Raw genomic sequence first — 16,164 nt, forward strand, 5'->3', positions numbered from 1 at the left:
TCATTTGAGAACTGTGTTTCTCCTCCTCCTTTCATGGCAGCACTTTCAGTGAGTAAGTTCCTGTTTCACTGTTGAAATAGGAGAGGAGTCGAGCAACAAGCGGGCACCCACTGTAATAATTTCCATTGAGATTTTCTTGGTCCTATGACAGTGATCTTTACATCCTGGTGGATTTCACACTTGACACACATTTAATAATGCAATGAAGCAAAAAACAAACAAAACAAAACACCATTATGCATAATAAAGAGGCTCTATATTTTATTGTCATTTTATAATGATGAGTGTACAGAATGTAATCATTTGGCAATTCTTTACAATACGGTTTTATACATTCATACACTTTATGCAAGTTAATATGGAATAAAAGTGAAGTACAATAAGGTCTCATTTGTTAACATTAGTTAATGTATTGACTAACATGAACTACCAATGAACAATACGTTTGTTACTCTATTTATTAATCTTCAATGTAATCATATTAGTTAGTCCACACTGCATTAATGTTAAAAAATACAGCTTGTGATTTTAATAATGTATTAGAAAAAGTTGAAATTAACATTAAGATTAATAAACGCTGTAGAGGTATTGTTCATTCTTTATTCATCAAGTTAGCTAAATTGGTTAACTTATACAATCTTATTTATAAAGTTTTACTCAAAATAGTATATTAATAAATTAAAATGATTCAATTCGGTAACACTTTATAATAAAGTACCATTTGCTATCATTAGTTAACATAAAAAAATGAAAAATATTTCTAAAGCATTTATTAATCTTAGTTAATGTCAATTTTAAAATGTACTACTACTAACATATTCAAATCAAAAGTTGTCTCAATTCATATAATTTAATAGACGTTCTAACATTAACTACCATTGAACAAGTGTATTTTTTATTAACGAACGCAAAATAAGATGAATAAATACTATAATGAATGTATTGATCATTGTTAATGAAAATGCTCATTGTTAGTTTATGATATCTAAAGCATTAACTAATGTTAACATGCAGAACCTTACTTTAGCGTTACCAATAAACGTTTCTTCTGCCAGATTTTAGAACCATCTGAAAACTATTTGACTTTATTTGCATTTCTACCAAAAGTAAATATTATTTGCAATACGCAAATACTCAACGATCACATGAGTCCAACAGATTCAGAGTACGGTTTGTGCTGATTTATAGTAATTTTTGTAATTATGTCTGCAGGGTGTGGTGTGTGACTGGCCCTATAGAGAGCTGTAGAAGGCCAGCAGGCCTGTATCAGGGGAGGGGTGAGCCAAGAGCTTCTGGATCTGTGTGAGAAAAATGAAGGAGGACAGGTCACAACATGAATGCAAACCTAATCACCACAAAATCCCATCCACCTCAGCGCTGCCTCATTATGCTCTCATTCAGACACAAACCTACAATTACAAGCAGTGATAAAAATAAAAATAAACTCCTGCAGAATCATATTATTAAAATGGATAGTTCCCCAAAACTCTTTTGAATAATTAAAAATAGGAATTAAATCTGTCAAGCTTAAAATATAAAAAATATTGTTTAATGTAGCCAATGCAAACTTTGTGCTGTATTCCTTACCAGCTGTGTTTAGTGTGCATGTGCAGTGCAATATTTCCTACATTAAATATATATAGTGCTGGGAAAAAATGAATTGTGATTAATTGCATCCAAAATAAAAGTTTGTTTACATAATATATACACGTGTGTGTACTGTGTATAATTAGTATGTATATATACACACACATTCATGTATATATTTAAAAAATATTAGCATTTATATGCTATATATGATTTGTTATACACACACACACACACTATGTAAGCACAAACTTTTATTTTGGATGCAACTAATCACGATTAATTTCCCCCCAGCACTAATACACACACACACACACACACACACACACACACACACACCAGGCATAACATTATGACTGGTGAAGTGAATAATACTGGTTATCTCTTCATCACAGTTTGAGAGTGTATTAGGCAGCAAGTTAGAGGCAGGAAAAAATGGGATGGCTAGACGACTAGGTCACAGCATGTCCAAAATGCAGCTTTTGTGGGGTGTTCTCGGTCTGCAGTGGTCAGTATTTATCAAAAGTGGTCCAAGGAAGGAACAGTGGTGAACCGGCGACAGGGTCATGGTGGCCAAGGCTCATTGATGCACGTAGGGAGTGAAGGCTGGCCCATATGGTCCGATCAAACAGATGAGCTACTGTAGTTTAAATTGCTCAAGAAGTTAATCCTGGTTCTGATAGAAAGGTGTCAGAATAAACAGTGCATCTCAGTTGTTGTTTTTTTGTATGGGGCTGCATAGCCGCATACCAGTCAGGGCCCAGTCAGGGTGGTACCAAGATGCACTATGGGAAGAAAGCAAGCTGGCGGAGACAGTGGGATGCTTTGGGCAATGTTCTGCTGTGAAACCTTGGGTCCTGCTATCCATGTGAATGTTACTTTGACACGTACCACCTACCCAAGCATTGTTGCAGACCATGTATTGTACACCCTTTCATGGAAACGGTCTCTGGTGGTTGTGGCCTCTTTCAGCGGGATAATGTGCCCTGCCTCAAAGCAAGAATGGTTCAGGAATAGCTTGAGGAGCACATCAACGAGTTTAAGGTTCCAAATTCCCCAGTTCTCAATTTCAAATGAGCATCTGTGGGATGTGCTGAACAAACAAGTCCGATCCATAGAGGCCCCACCTCATAACTTAAATTGACTTAAAGGATCTGCTGCTAACATCTTAGTGTCAGATACCACAGCACACTTTTAGGGGTCTAGTGGAGTCCATGCCTCGACGTGTCAGGGCTGTTTTGCCAGCAAAAGGGGGACCAATACAATATTAGTAATATTACCCCCTTTCACTTTCAGAACTGCCATAATTATTTGTGGCATAAATTCAACAAGGTTTTGGTCCATATTGACATGAAAGCATCACGCAGTTGCTGCAGATTTGTCAGCTGCACATCCATGATGCAAATCTCCTGTTACACCACATCCCAACGGTGCTCTCTTGGATTGAGATCTGGTGACTGTGGAGGCCATTTGAATATAGTGAACTTATTGTCATATTCAGAAGATGAGTACACTGGATACAAAGGGATGAAGGTGGGTAGCAATAATACTTAGGCAGGCTGTGGCATTTTAATGATGTTCAGTTGGTAATAAGGGCCCAAAGCGAGCCAAGAAAATAACCCCACACCATTACACCACCAGCCTGAACATTTGCTACAAGGCTGGATGTATCTATGCTTTCACATTGTTTATGCCAAATTCTAACCCTACCATCTGAATTTTGCAGCAGGAATCGAGACTTATCAGTACTGCTAACATTTTTCCAATCTTCTGAATTGTAGCCTGAGTTGCCTGTTCCCACCCGGTGAGTCTTCTACAGCTGTAGCCCATCTGCTTCCAGGTTGGATGTGTTGTGCATTTTGAGTTGCTCTTCTGCAGACCTTGGTTGTAATGAGTGGTTATTTAAGTTACTATTGCCTTTCTATCAGCTCAAACCAGTCTGGCCATTCTCTGCTGACCTCTGGCATCAACAAGGCATTTTCAGTCACACAACTGCTGCTCACTGTTATTGAAGTCCATTGTGGGACTGAATGAGTGCAATCAAAAGCATCCACTATATTTCAGACAACACTACAAATGGCTGTCCTATTCAAATGGTGACAACTTAAAAGGTTATTAGTTCACCAAAAAATGAAATTCATGTTATTAATGATGACTCACCCTAATGTCTTTCTACACCTGTAAGACCTCCGTTCATCTTCGGAACACACTTTAAGATATTTTATATTTAGTCTGAGAGTGTATGCAAGTGCAATATGCAAGTGTATGCACACCATACTGTCCATGTCCATGTTTTACAGCTGTGGAATGACAGGGTGAGTCATTAATTACATAAATTTCATTTTTGGGTGAACTAACCCTTTAACTAGCAATTGAACAGGTGAACCTAATAAAGTGGCCATGTGAGAGTGCCACATACATATACATACACATACACATACACATACACATACACACACACACACACACATATATACATATGTATGTATATATATATATAAAGCTTTGAAATAATTCAAATATTGACAGACAGGTCAACAGGTACCTCTTTAAAGTTTGGGTGCTTGGCATCCTGCACTAGTTGTAATAAAACTCCCTCTGTAGTGGTGAGAAACGCCCCACTCTGCTTCAGCCGTGACAGTGCAAAAAGACGATCTGTCTGACTGAAAAACAACAGGTAGATATATTTTGAAAACCCTGACAAGCACTTAAAGAATTGACTTGTAGGACACATCAGATTTCACACAACCTCATCTGTAAGCAAACACTGTAAAATTCCTCCAGTTTATATAGACCTTAAGAAAAAAGCTTATGCAATCCATCATTTGACTTTTTGTGTTTGAAAAATGTGGGTGTGAGTAGAGATAAGGTATGTAGGTGTCTCGTGTTTGCATTGATTTAAAACATACTTTTTATTTTTATCACAATGATTTCCATAAGATACATAAATATCGAATATCACAACAGTTTTCAATTTTGTATATTTAATTTTTTATTATTATTATACCTTCGAGAGGAGACAGCATCTGCAACAATGTGGACCTCCATGCCTCGTTCCAGAAGATCATAGGTTGTACACTACAGGGAAACAAAACCCTTAAAGATCATGATAAGCAGACAGTAAATGTGTCTGTCAAAGTAAAAAGTACCATGGCACCAGTTTAAACATCCATTTGAGATTTGTAGTTACCGCAATGCACGCTTGAGCCTCGATGCCACATAGTATGACTTGCTGAGGGTCTCCCAGGCTCTTGAGTGAGCTCTTGACACTGTCCGTCAGCATGGAGAAAGTGGTCTTTGTATGAGGCTTCAAACCCTCAGCCCCCAGCTCAGGAACAGTGGGGCCCAGACCTTTAGGGTACTGCTCGGTTAAAATCTGAGGGATGTTCAAGATTCGACATGCCTGGAAGAGAAACAAAATGTATTATGTCCATTTACCGACCTACAATCAAATTTAAATGGATACCCCTCTGGTATACCATACTTAAGGGATAGTTCAACTATGTTGTTAATAATGTCACCCTCGTATCATTCAAAACCCGTAACACCTTCATCAACTTACACATCAGCTGTGGTAGACAACGGTTACTTTAAGAATGTTTGCTTGACATGCGAGAACTAATGAGGTTCATTCTTGTGTGTTATGCAGCACTTTTGAGCTTCTGCAAGAGGATTGTAGTCACGCCTCAAGCTTCATTTGAGCTTCTGTGTATGGTCGCTTATGAATGTTTATAATGTGAATAAAAGACTAAATCAAACCTGGTCATCATATAAAGTGATCAAGACTCTTTAGAAAATATGGACACAAATCTCTCAGATTTCATCAAAAAGATCTTCACTTGTGTTCCAAAGATGTACAAAAGTCTAAATTACATTTTTAATGGTCACACAATAAGCATAACATTTTTTAATGAATAAATGTAATATTGTATATTATAATAAAAATTGTATTTACCTAGTTTATAATATTTATTTTGAATGGATTTCATGGTACTACAAAATATTCACCTCAAAGGATGCACCATTTCTCTCTCTCTCTCTCTCTCTCTCTCTCTCTCTCTCTCTCTCTCTCTCTCTCTCACACACACTCTGTCTGTCTGTCTGTCTGTCTGTCTCTCTCTCTCTCGATAGATAGATAGATAGATAGATAGATAGATAGATAGATAGATAGATAGATAGATAGATAGATAGATAGATAGATAGATAGATAGAGGCTGAAGAGTATTTACATTCTTACTTTTATTATTTAAAATGTATTACATATTTTGACATTAGAAATTATTAAACACTGGTTTATCATGGCTAATTTGGAGATTGTGTGCCCAAATAAAAATGCTCTGCATTTTCATATTTTTTGTGTTTCCAATTAATTTCTAATAAGCGGTCATTTTTGTGTAACTATTTTATAAGAGACAATTTAGCCTTTTCTAATCTTGTCCACAATTTATGTGGTCAAAAAGCAAGTGCCACACAATTCTAATCATTGCAATGAAGTAAAAAATTAAAACAATTCAAAACGTCTAAAAGGACAGACGACCACCAGAGGGATATAAATAATGCAGAGAAAATCAGATAGTGGACAAGATGCAGTGATGACAGCACATTTAACATCTGATGATTATAGATTGTGTTGAGCTGATTAACTGAAGGTGCTGATTGTACCTGTAGCAATCGTGCAGCATTGCTCACAATGTTTGTGAACTGGAAAATATTGGGTCTGAACTTCTCCTGAATGTCACACAGTAGTAGCACTGAACCTTTGGTGGACAGCCTGCCAATTCTTGCCACTGAGGAGAACACCAGGTAATATCACATGTAAACTGCATGACTTTGTGCCAGGGCCTAAGAGGCATTGGAAAACTTCCAGGTGCCCCAATAATTGTTAAAATTATTTCAATTTAGTTATGATAGCATAATATTAATTAAAATGCTAAATCGTTAAAAACAAAGAAGCATATCTGTAAAACTGACAATATTTTTTTTTAGTTTATGGTTTCAATCAAGGGTGGTCAAAAAGGCTGAAAACCACTGTTGTATTACATTTGACGTGACATTTATGAGAGACTATAACTATACCTAAACTTTAATGAAAATAAAAACCAGTATGTCTGAAACTATGCTGTGCGCCACTTTCATTGTGACAATAAAAGTGAAAGTACATAAGCAAAGCAGAGCTCCTAATGTCTTGCATGTAAATAGCTTCCCGAATCCTTCTAATACATTATGAACAGACTTCAACCATAACACTGCATTGATAAAGTTCAGTGCCATTCAACGAGCAGTAACATTACTTACTGTTTGCAGTGTAATATGAAGGAGTCTCTCAGACCTCAAAGATTAAGATCAGGTCACCGTTACCTGTGTGTTATATAAGTGTCCACGACTCTTATTGGTCAAACTGTCCTTGAGAGTCTGGTGAACACACACAGCTCTTAACAAATTCATAAATGACTGCCACGCAAAAAATGCAGACACAGCGCACTCAATATAGCACAAAGTATCTTATTTTCAACGTTTGCCCTTGAAAGATATATTTCCTTGATTAATATTACAACAATTCGCACGCTGTTACATTACACAAACCTCCAGATAAGAGCCCCACTAGTGGTGCTGCTCAGCTCGTGATTTTGAAACAATCTTTCAGCTGAATGATTCACACAAACCAAAACCAGAGCACAAACAAACCCTATTCAAGAATGATTATAGGAATAGCCAATAGAATTCAAGTAAGGACTGTAAATGAGAATTTTATTGGTTGGACCTCAACGAAAACGCCCCCTTCACTGAACGAGTCGGTATTTTGCATAGACAGTAAAAGACTCGGAGCTGCACTGAACTATTCATTTTGTTTGTGTACGAACCATAGACCGTAAAAAATACGAACTAAATGAAAAAATGCATCGGTTGAGTAAAATTTTCACTGGCTCACCCATAACCACAAACAAAAATACACTCGACAGCACCCTCTGAAGCACCGGTGTGTAAATTGTGTGTAACCCATACCAAATATCACTAAATTGAAACGAAATAATGTAATGAACAGATTCAAAATATTCGATTCAATTGGATGAATCCAAATCCTTACCCCTGTTCACTGCTTATGAACATATTCGTTAGGGGGCGCTGTAAGATTCGAAACAATACATTGTAGTTTTACATTTTCTTTGTTGTACTGAACATGTGAAATTACATGTTATGATTTTAAAGGCATATACGCAATACTAAAATCAGTAAAAATATTGTACTGTATTTCAATGGCTTGATATGTAGAATTGAGATTGACCCGGAAGTGTTTGGGAGTGGTCGCTGACCTTAGTGGGCGCACTCTCACGGCCTTGGCGTTTCACATAGATTTTGTGGAAAATAGAGGCTGTATTGAACGCATCTCGATGTTTTTGAGGAATGCATGAGCAAAGCCCTCGTTTATTCCAGCACATAATCTGGTGTATGTGTGTTTACTCTAGGGCTCTTTGAAAGCACGTTTTCCTCATGCTAGTCTTTGTATGTTCTGAGCGTTTCTGGAAGGCTCCAGCTCGACTCCTGCTGCTCTTATTAAACTCCGCTTTGCTTTCCCGGGGTCGCATTTCTCCCCCTACAAAAACTGTAGTTTCTTAACGCTCCACGCTTGGTGTGAACTTTATTTTCTTATTTGCGAGATATTCGCAGCCACTAAATTGCTAGCTGCTAGCTAGCTCGCTTCACCCTCATTCGGCGTGTTGAAGCTGCTGGAAAATGTCAGATTTTGACGAGTTTGAGAGGCAGCTAACCGAAAACAAGCAAGGTGAGAAATAAAGGTATACTTGTGATGAAAGTGAGGTTTTGGTCAAGTGTTAATGCGGTCGTGGTCAGTAAGTGGGTCTGTTTCCCAGGATGTTCCTGCAGCCTGTAAGGTGGTCTGCATCATATTGCACCGAAAAACGCAAGACAAATGCAGTCAGTGCTGTTGTTTCTTATGTGTACTGCAAACCCAGTTTTAACAGCATGTGTGTTTGGAGCATGGTTTTACATATTGAGCTTTATGCATGCATGCAGAAATAGTAGCGAGTTAGTGCTGACCAGTTAAGCCATTACCAGTGCTTAGGGCACAAATGTGATAATTAAAATGACACCTATCACTAATGTTAAGGCATAGTTCACCTCAAAATTAAAGTTCATCATTTATTCACCCGTATGTTCCAAACCTGTATGATGCACTTTCTTCTGTGGAACACAAAAAAGAACATTCAAAAAATGTTGATGGCAAAACAGTGTTGGTGCTTATCACTTCCATTGAATAGACCAACAACAACGATATTTTTAACACATTTTCTCAGTATTTATTAAATTATACTTTTTTTTTTCTTCTTTTTTTTTTTTTTAGCGAACTGTCCCTTTAAAAGATGTAAATATTGCAGTGACCATTTCAAATAAATTAAACATGTCCCCTCAAATAGACAATGTCAACATGCTATTACAAAATAATAATAATAATGCTCTCGTAAATGTACAAAATACTACTTTCAGCCACCATATATTGTTTTAACATAACATTTCTGACACTGGTGCATAGATGAGCATCAGCAAGCAATATCGGTGTAAATAAAAACATGATGAATTGAAGAAAATGCTCATTTTATTAATATTTTGCACATTGCTTTGCAACTCAAATGTGCAGCGGACCGAGACAAGGAGAACAAGCACCACCGGCGCAGTGGCTCGAGAAGTCGTAGCAGAGACCGGGACAGGAAGAGAAGGAGCCGGGATAGAGAAAGGAGAGGTAGCCGAGAACGCCATGGTGATAGCAAGGACCGCAGACACAGACGCAGGTATGTGGGGAAATTCTTAGGAGCCTGTAGATTTTTCAGATATCATGTCATTGTTGTTTTCTCTTTCTTCCTGTGCAGTCGCTCTCCACACCGTGAGAAGAAAAAGATTAAAGTGAAAAAATATTGGGATGTTCCTCCTCCTGGATTTGAACACATCACACCCATGCAGTACAAAGCCATGCAGGGTAAGGGTCTGTTTTTTCTTTCTTCTTTTTTTTCTGTCCCTGTTTATACCTTGTATTGGGATTCATCTTGATGTGACCTTGGACAACGTTGAATGGGTTTTAAGTATTTGTATATGTGCTGCTTTAAAATTGTCTGATTGAATATTTCCTTTGGTTAATCATAAAATGATGGGGGGAAAAAGATTAGTATGTAAATTTGTAAAAGCATATAACAAAAGTTTGCCGTCAGAGTGAATTTATTTTCTGAAAGGAATTACTATCACTTAAGAAAGATGTATTAAATTGATCAAATGTGACTAAAGACATTTATAATGTTACAAAAATTAGGCTGTTTAATTCAAAATAAATGTTGTTCTTTTGAACGTTAAATTCATCAAAGAATCTTAATGTTAATAATAGTAAATATTTCCAAAAATTGCATATTGCAATAATTTCTCAAGAATCAGGTAACACTGGCAACTGAAGTAATTTAGCTTTGCCATCACAGGATTACATATGTCTAACATAGTTGTAAACCTTTCTTTGACTTCAGCTGCTGGTCAAATCCCGGCCACTGCTCTGCTGCCCACAATGACCCCTGAGGGTCTGGCCGCGACCCCAACACCTGTTCCTGTCGTGGGCAGTCAGATGACTCGACAGGCCCGGCGACTCTATGTGGGCAACATCCCATTTGGTATCACAGAGGTGAGGTTCATTGTTATCTTTGACATAATTTGGTATTTTGGTGTAGTAGAAGGTCAATATCATAAGTCCTTCAATGTTATAATGAATTAGTGCTGGGTGATATGACCAAGAATTTATATCACAGTAATTTTCCAAATTATACCGGTTTCATGGTATATGATAGTATTTTTCCCCTATGCATGACCGGGTGTTAACCATATTTTCTATTGATTGAGAGAGGAAATACTGCAGTAGATGGACTAGAATGCCCTATTTTTATATTCACTCATGTCATGATGAGGGAAAATTCTAGAAAAAATCCACACTAGAGTTAATACAGGTTTGCAAAGCCCCATAAAGTGATGCTGTGGGCAGACAACAACCAATAAAACACAGACCTGCAACACACTCATTAGAGACACATTAATAAATAAATAAATAAAAATAATAAACAGAGCTGAGGGCACCTTAAGCATTTTAAAAATCTAACCTCATATAACTGCAAACGACCAAAACCAGGGAGAAACATTTAAAAGAGCATTTAAAAGGTCTAAGTACATTTTCAATACATTTTAGAGCACCACCATCTCTAAACAAACTCAGAAAGAATAACTCAGAAAGCAGTTACATTTTGCCCATTCTTCTTTGAATTGTGTATTTATTAACTTTGTCTATCAGAATAAAATGGACATATGGGTGTAGGATCAGTGTCCTTGTTTGTGCACATATTTAATTTGAAGATGATGTGATGAAATATGTGCACATACTGCACATAACTGTGGGTCATGTTTACAGCACTAGAGTGTATGAAATATGGCCATATAAAAAACTTAAGTGCGCTTGCTGTATCTGATATGTGGAGAGCATTGTTAATTTCATCACAGCTCTCCCTGCATAAACCGTTCTCATGCGCATGCTGCATGTTGTTTGAATTCTCCGCTGTAATAAAGGGCTGAATCCGATATCACCCCCTATACCTCAATCACTATTCCCTATGTTTTCCACTAATATAGTTCACTTGAAAGAGTGAATTAAAACGAGTGTGTGAAGTCGGACAGCCGCTGTTTGTACATCAGCTGTACACACATTATTGCGGTGCAATGTGAGATTTAATGAGTGCACTCAATAACGTCCACTATGGTTTCACACACCACTACAAATGGCTGTCCCCTCAAATAATGCCCTACTTGAGGGTATATAGGGTGATTTTGGATTCACCAATAGCCTGTAATGTGATCTCAGCTGTGTCCTCACTTCAGTGAAACAGGACCCCTGTCAAATAGTGTCGTGCTGTGTTCCAAACGTTCATTTAATATCATCAAAATTCATATCACAAAAATTAACACCAGTATTCGGTATGAACCGGTATACCGCCCAGCTCTTATAATGAATCCATGCATATTCTGTAAATTGGAGTACAACAATAATTTTTGATGCTTTGCTTTGGTCTTGCTTGCATGATAATAGCAGTGCTCTTATTTCTCTCTTTTTTTATATTAATAGGAGTCTATGATGGACTTCTTCAATGCTCAAATGCGTTTGGGTGGCCTGACTCAGGCCCCAGGAAACCCAGTCCTTGCTGTCCAGATCAACCAGGACAAGAATTTTGCCTTCCTGGAGGTCTGTCTTCATTCTGAGAAATAGTTATTAATTTGTAGACCATCACATAAATTATTCAGAATGTTTTATGTGTGTTATTTTTATGTTTGGCTTTACAGTTCCGCTCTGTGGATGAGACGACACAGGCCATGGCATTTGATGGTATTATTTTCCAGGGACAGAGTTTGAAGATTCGCCGACCACATGACTACCAGCCTCTGCCTGGCATGAGTGAGAATCCCAGTGTCTATGTCCCAGGCACGTCACTCTTTAGCTCCCCCAATTCTTGTACGCTCAATGTTTTGCTCTTTTCAGTCATAATTTCATTGAATCATTAGTGATTGATTTAATATGGATCATTATTGGTCTCACTCTGGCTCTTTCTTTGTAGGTGTCGTTTCCACGGTGGTGCCTGATTCGGCCCATAAACTCTTTATTGGCGGTCTGCCAAATTACCTCAATGATGACCAGGTTTGTGTTTAAAATGGCATTATGTGGCAGCACGTTCCAGTCACTGAGGGTTGCTGAGCTAACTATTGATTGGGCAGAACTGATTTCCCAGTATGTTTTATTTGCCATTTATTTTGAATTTAATTAAATTAGAATTGTTTTGAAGATATTTGTATAACTTGGCATGGCTTGTTGTTTTTAGCGGCTGTGCGGTCCTTAACCCCTGATGACAACACCAACTACAACAATGTGATTATAATAGCTTTTGATATTGGCAGATATGTTAATCTTTTGACTGAGCTAAAGTGAAGAAGCGGGGTCATAATAATTTGAGGCATTTAATTAATCGTTTTATGCTTTACTAAAGGAAATATAAATGAAAAATCATTCTCCTCAGAGCAGATGCATCCATGATATTAAATGAATAGTTCACCTAAACATTTTAATTGTCATTAATTTCTCACACACGTCATTCCAAAACAGTAAGTCTCATTCATCTTTGGAACACAAATTATAATCTTTTTAATGAAATCTGAGAGCTGTCTGTACGTGATCACTTTATTTGATGAACAGATTGGATTTAGTATAAAGCTCAAACGTGCTGCCTAACACATGAGAATTGAACTTCATTGGTTCTTGCATGTCAAGCAAATATGCTTGATCATCCATTTATCATAACTGATTGTTGTGTTGATGAATGTTTTTAATAACCTAAATAAAAATTTTCATCATATAAATCGATCATGTTCTTCAGAAAATTGACTTAACCACTCAATTCATATGGATATCTTTTTATTTACTTTTTAAAGTGTCAAAGTGCTAGTTGCATAGCTGTCTTTGGAGGGACAGAGAGCTATCTCAGATTTCATCAAAAATATCTTAATTTGTGTTCTGATGAATGAAGGTCTTACGGGTTTGGAATGACATGGGTGAAAAATTCTGAAATTAATTATAATTTTTGCGTGAACTATCCCTTTAAACATGAGGCCTTTAAGTTCCCATGTTTGTAGGGTTACCATGTCTGCATAACAAAATTTGCCCATTAACCAGTCAGTAATAGCCCAAATAAAACATTACTCGTATACCTAAAATATATTTTACAGTCACTGCTATGACTTATACACAATTATAACTTGAAAATCGCTAGTATGTAGTAGTAAACATAAAAAAATGTTTTCATAAATGAGCTCTCAGGAGTACAAAGGCACCCTACCTGTGACTCCTCACAAAATGTAACGATTATCATTGGTAGAATATAAAATATTTCAGTACAAGCATTCAAAGTCAAACCTTTAACCCGTGGCAACCATTTAAAAGTAACCTAATTTTGCAAGAAATCTCTTGTTTGAAATCTCTTGATATATATATAAAAAAAAAACTCAATATTTTAATGATATTTTAAGAAAGTCTCTTATTCTCATCAAGGCTGCATTTTTCACCAAAATACCATAAAACAGTAATATTGAAGTATTACAACTTTAAATACATTTCATTTTATTTGCATATTTTAAAATGTAATTTATTCCTGTGATGGCAGAGTTGAATTTTCAGCAGCCATTACTCAAGTTCTGTGAATATACACGCACAAATATATGTATAATATTTATGTCAAAATAATTTTAAGTAATTAATTTTTCCTTATTCCACAGGTCAAAGAATTGCTGACATCGTTTGGTCCGCTGAAGGCCTTTAATTTGGTCAAAGACAGCGCTACAGGTCTTTCTAAGGGTTATGCCTTCTGTGAATATGTTGACGTCAATATCAGTGACCAGGTGATTAAAATGCAACGCATTAAAACTACATAATCAGTCTGTCAACTCCTAGAGAGTAACAAGCGTATACAACACTATTTAAGACATCACCCAACAGTTACCTTTGTCCCATGCATGTACCGTAGTCTTCATCACATTACATATGTGTACATATATTACATACACTGTTATATACATATGGGCTGTATCTGTAGTAAGTCCATGAGAATGAAATAATTGGGCCAGGATTTATCCATGGGTTAGAATAGGAAATGAGCTAGAGGCGTGTCAGAGCTGTTGATTGACACCCATGTTAACCTCTCCAAGGCACACTGTTCACTATCACAGGCCATCGCGGGGCTGAACGGGATGCAGCTGGGGGACAAGAAGCTCCTGGTTCAGAGAGCAAGCGTCGGCTCCAAGAACACTACACTGGTGAGTGTGAATGTGTTATTGCCTCTGTGTGTGGTTGATGGGCTGAATATAGGCCACATAGACCTTATTTCCTATTTATCTCTCTCATCCCTGTCTTTCTCTCATCTACAGATGGGTATAAACCAGACTCCAGTTACCCTTCAAGTTCCAGGTCTCATGAACAGCTCAATGACTCAGATGGGTGGCATTCCCACAGAAGTATTGTGTCTGATGAACATGGTAGCCCCAGAAGAGCTGCTGGATGATGAAGAGTATGAGGAGATTGTGGAAGACGTCAGAGACGAGTGCTCTAAATATGGTCAGGTCAAGAGCATCGAGATTCCACGACCTGTAGACGGCCTTGAAGTTCCTGGCACTGGAAAGGTTTGATAACTACATGTACACGTAAATGTAAAATTTAAACTTAAGTTAAAACTCTAATCAGTTTTTTGTTGTCTTTTTCCCTTAGATCTTTGTGGAGTTTATGTCAGTGTTTGACTCTCAGAAGGCAATGCAAGGCTTAACAGGAAGGAAATTCGCCAACAGAGTGGTGGTGACTAAATACTGCGACCCTGATGCTTATCACCGCCGCGACTTCTGGTAGAAACTGGACTGAATCAAGCGCAAGAGAGACACAGGCGGTGTGATGTCAGTCTCTCGGGAACCCCTTATTTTGTAGGTTTATGGGGTCTGAGAGGGTGTGAGTTTTTTTTTTTTATTAAATCTGACAAACTAAAAACATGACTTGTGATTGGTCAGAATGTAGCGTACCAATTATCTGTCATGTTTTTTTTTTTTTTTTGATGGCAACATTGAAGAATGTGCAAAGCTTTAAGATGGGAAAATAGACTGTACTATGTCATTGTCACAGCTTGATTTTGGCCCTTAGTGATTTTACAGTTTTTTCTCCCCCTCAATGTTAAATACCTGCTCTATCATCTGTACAGCTCACACTTTGAGCCAGACTGGTCAGATAGGAGTGAGAGGAGGATGTAAAGGAGCAAGTGAGGGAAGAGAAATGATGACAACAACAGAAATGAATGTTAACACTCAAACAAGAAGGTGAGAGGGGGTATTTGAGGAGAGATGTCTTTTTTATTTGGATATTGTTTTTATTTAGGCTGTGAAATGGGAATTCCTGTATAAAAGTGCAGTTTAAAAAGCCAGAGACGTTTGTGTCTTTTGACACCACACGTGTATGAGGTAAAGCCGCTAAATGCATCTATCTTATAGAAGGTGAATATTACCAATTAAGTCTATTCTGTCTTCTATCTTGCCCTCCTCTCTTTTTTCCTGCTATCTCTCCCTCCTTTTATAATAGTTGTACTGTTTCTTGTGAACCCTATTTCCTGGCCCCATCTAACCAAATTTATACACAGTGAAAAAGAAACTTGTCTCTCTCTCTTTTTTTTCTTTTTTTTTTATACATTCTGTATCTAACTGTCCACTGCTGTTTTTTAAAACTGTAATAAGCTGAGTTGATTTAATACAATGCATTTATGTATGAGAACCAGAGAAACAATCTGGTGAAATAAACCCAATGCGTTTGAATTGAATCGCTACACACTGCATCTGTATTCTGCCAGCAGATAGTGCTAACAGGCACTGCTCACTTTAACTAGTTTAATGCCAATACGGTATCTTGAGTATTATGAGCAATGGGTCAATCTGTAGTCGGTCTGTTTTTAGACTGGGGGGCAGGGGGGCATT

The 16,164-nt window shown here is 37.3% G+C and overlaps 2 protein-coding genes across 5 annotated transcripts; one reads left to right on the plus strand and one right to left on the minus strand.

The window, feature by feature from the left end:
• Positions 1-234: 234 nt before the first annotated feature.
• Positions 235-7,232, minus strand: isoc2 (isochorismatase domain containing 2). The gene is made up of 6 exons (XM_067449701.1): positions 6,883-7,232; positions 6,250-6,374; positions 4,778-4,990; positions 4,595-4,665; positions 4,133-4,250; positions 235-1,298 (listed from the first exon to the last, which is right to left on the minus strand). Coding segments are annotated over exons 1-6 (594 nt in total). The 5' UTR covers positions 6,884-7,232; the 3' UTR covers positions 235-1,232.
• Positions 7,233-7,858: 626 nt separating this feature from the next.
• u2af2a (U2 small nuclear RNA auxiliary factor 2a) lies at positions 7,859-16,155 on the plus strand. 4 transcript variants are annotated; one of them, XM_067448962.1, is made up of 11 exons: positions 7,861-8,368; positions 9,242-9,392; positions 9,471-9,577; positions 10,110-10,261; positions 11,744-11,860; positions 11,959-12,127; positions 12,231-12,310; positions 13,939-14,061; positions 14,389-14,475; positions 14,587-14,838; positions 14,924-16,154. In XM_067448962.1, exons 1-11 carry the CDS (start codon positions 8,320-8,322, stop codon positions 15,056-15,058), a joined length of 1,422 nt encoding a protein of 473 aa, XP_067305063.1. In that variant the 5' UTR covers positions 7,861-8,319; the 3' UTR covers positions 15,059-16,154. The 4 variants fall into 4 exon arrangements, with proteins under 4 accessions (XP_067305061.1, XP_067305063.1, XP_067305064.1 ...); XM_067448963.1 differs by having other exon boundaries at positions 11,959-12,097; XM_067448961.1 differs by having other exon boundaries at positions 7,862-8,368; positions 14,368-14,475.
• Positions 16,156-16,164: the final 9 nt, after the last annotated feature.

Source organism: Pseudorasbora parva, chromosome 7 (assembly GCF_024679245.1).
Source record: "Pseudorasbora parva isolate DD20220531a chromosome 7, ASM2467924v1, whole genome shotgun sequence".
Classification (NCBI taxonomy): Eukaryota; Metazoa; Chordata; class Actinopteri; order Cypriniformes; family Gobionidae; genus Pseudorasbora; species Pseudorasbora parva.

Coding starts and splice junctions, on each gene's coding strand:
- isoc2 (XM_067449701.1), bottom strand. Junction 4,666..4,777: donor AGGCTCAAGCGTGCATTGCG/GTAACTACAAAT, acceptor GTTTCCCTGTAG/TGTACAACCTATGATCTTCT. Junction 1,299..4,132: donor AGCACCCAAACTTTAAAGAG/GTACCTGTTGAC, acceptor TTTCTCACACAG/ATCCAGAAGCTCTTGGCTCA.
- u2af2a (XM_067448960.1), top strand. CDS start 8,320: ATGTCAGATTTTGACGAGTTTGAGAGGCAGCTAACCGAAAACAAGCAA. Junction 12,098..12,230: donor TCCCAGTGTCTATGTCCCAG/GCACGTCACTCT, acceptor CTTTCTTTGTAG/GTGTCGTTTCCACGGTGGTG. Junction 14,062..14,388: donor ACGTCAATATCAGTGACCAG/GTGATTAAAATG, acceptor TCACTATCACAG/GCCATCGCGGGGCTGAACGG.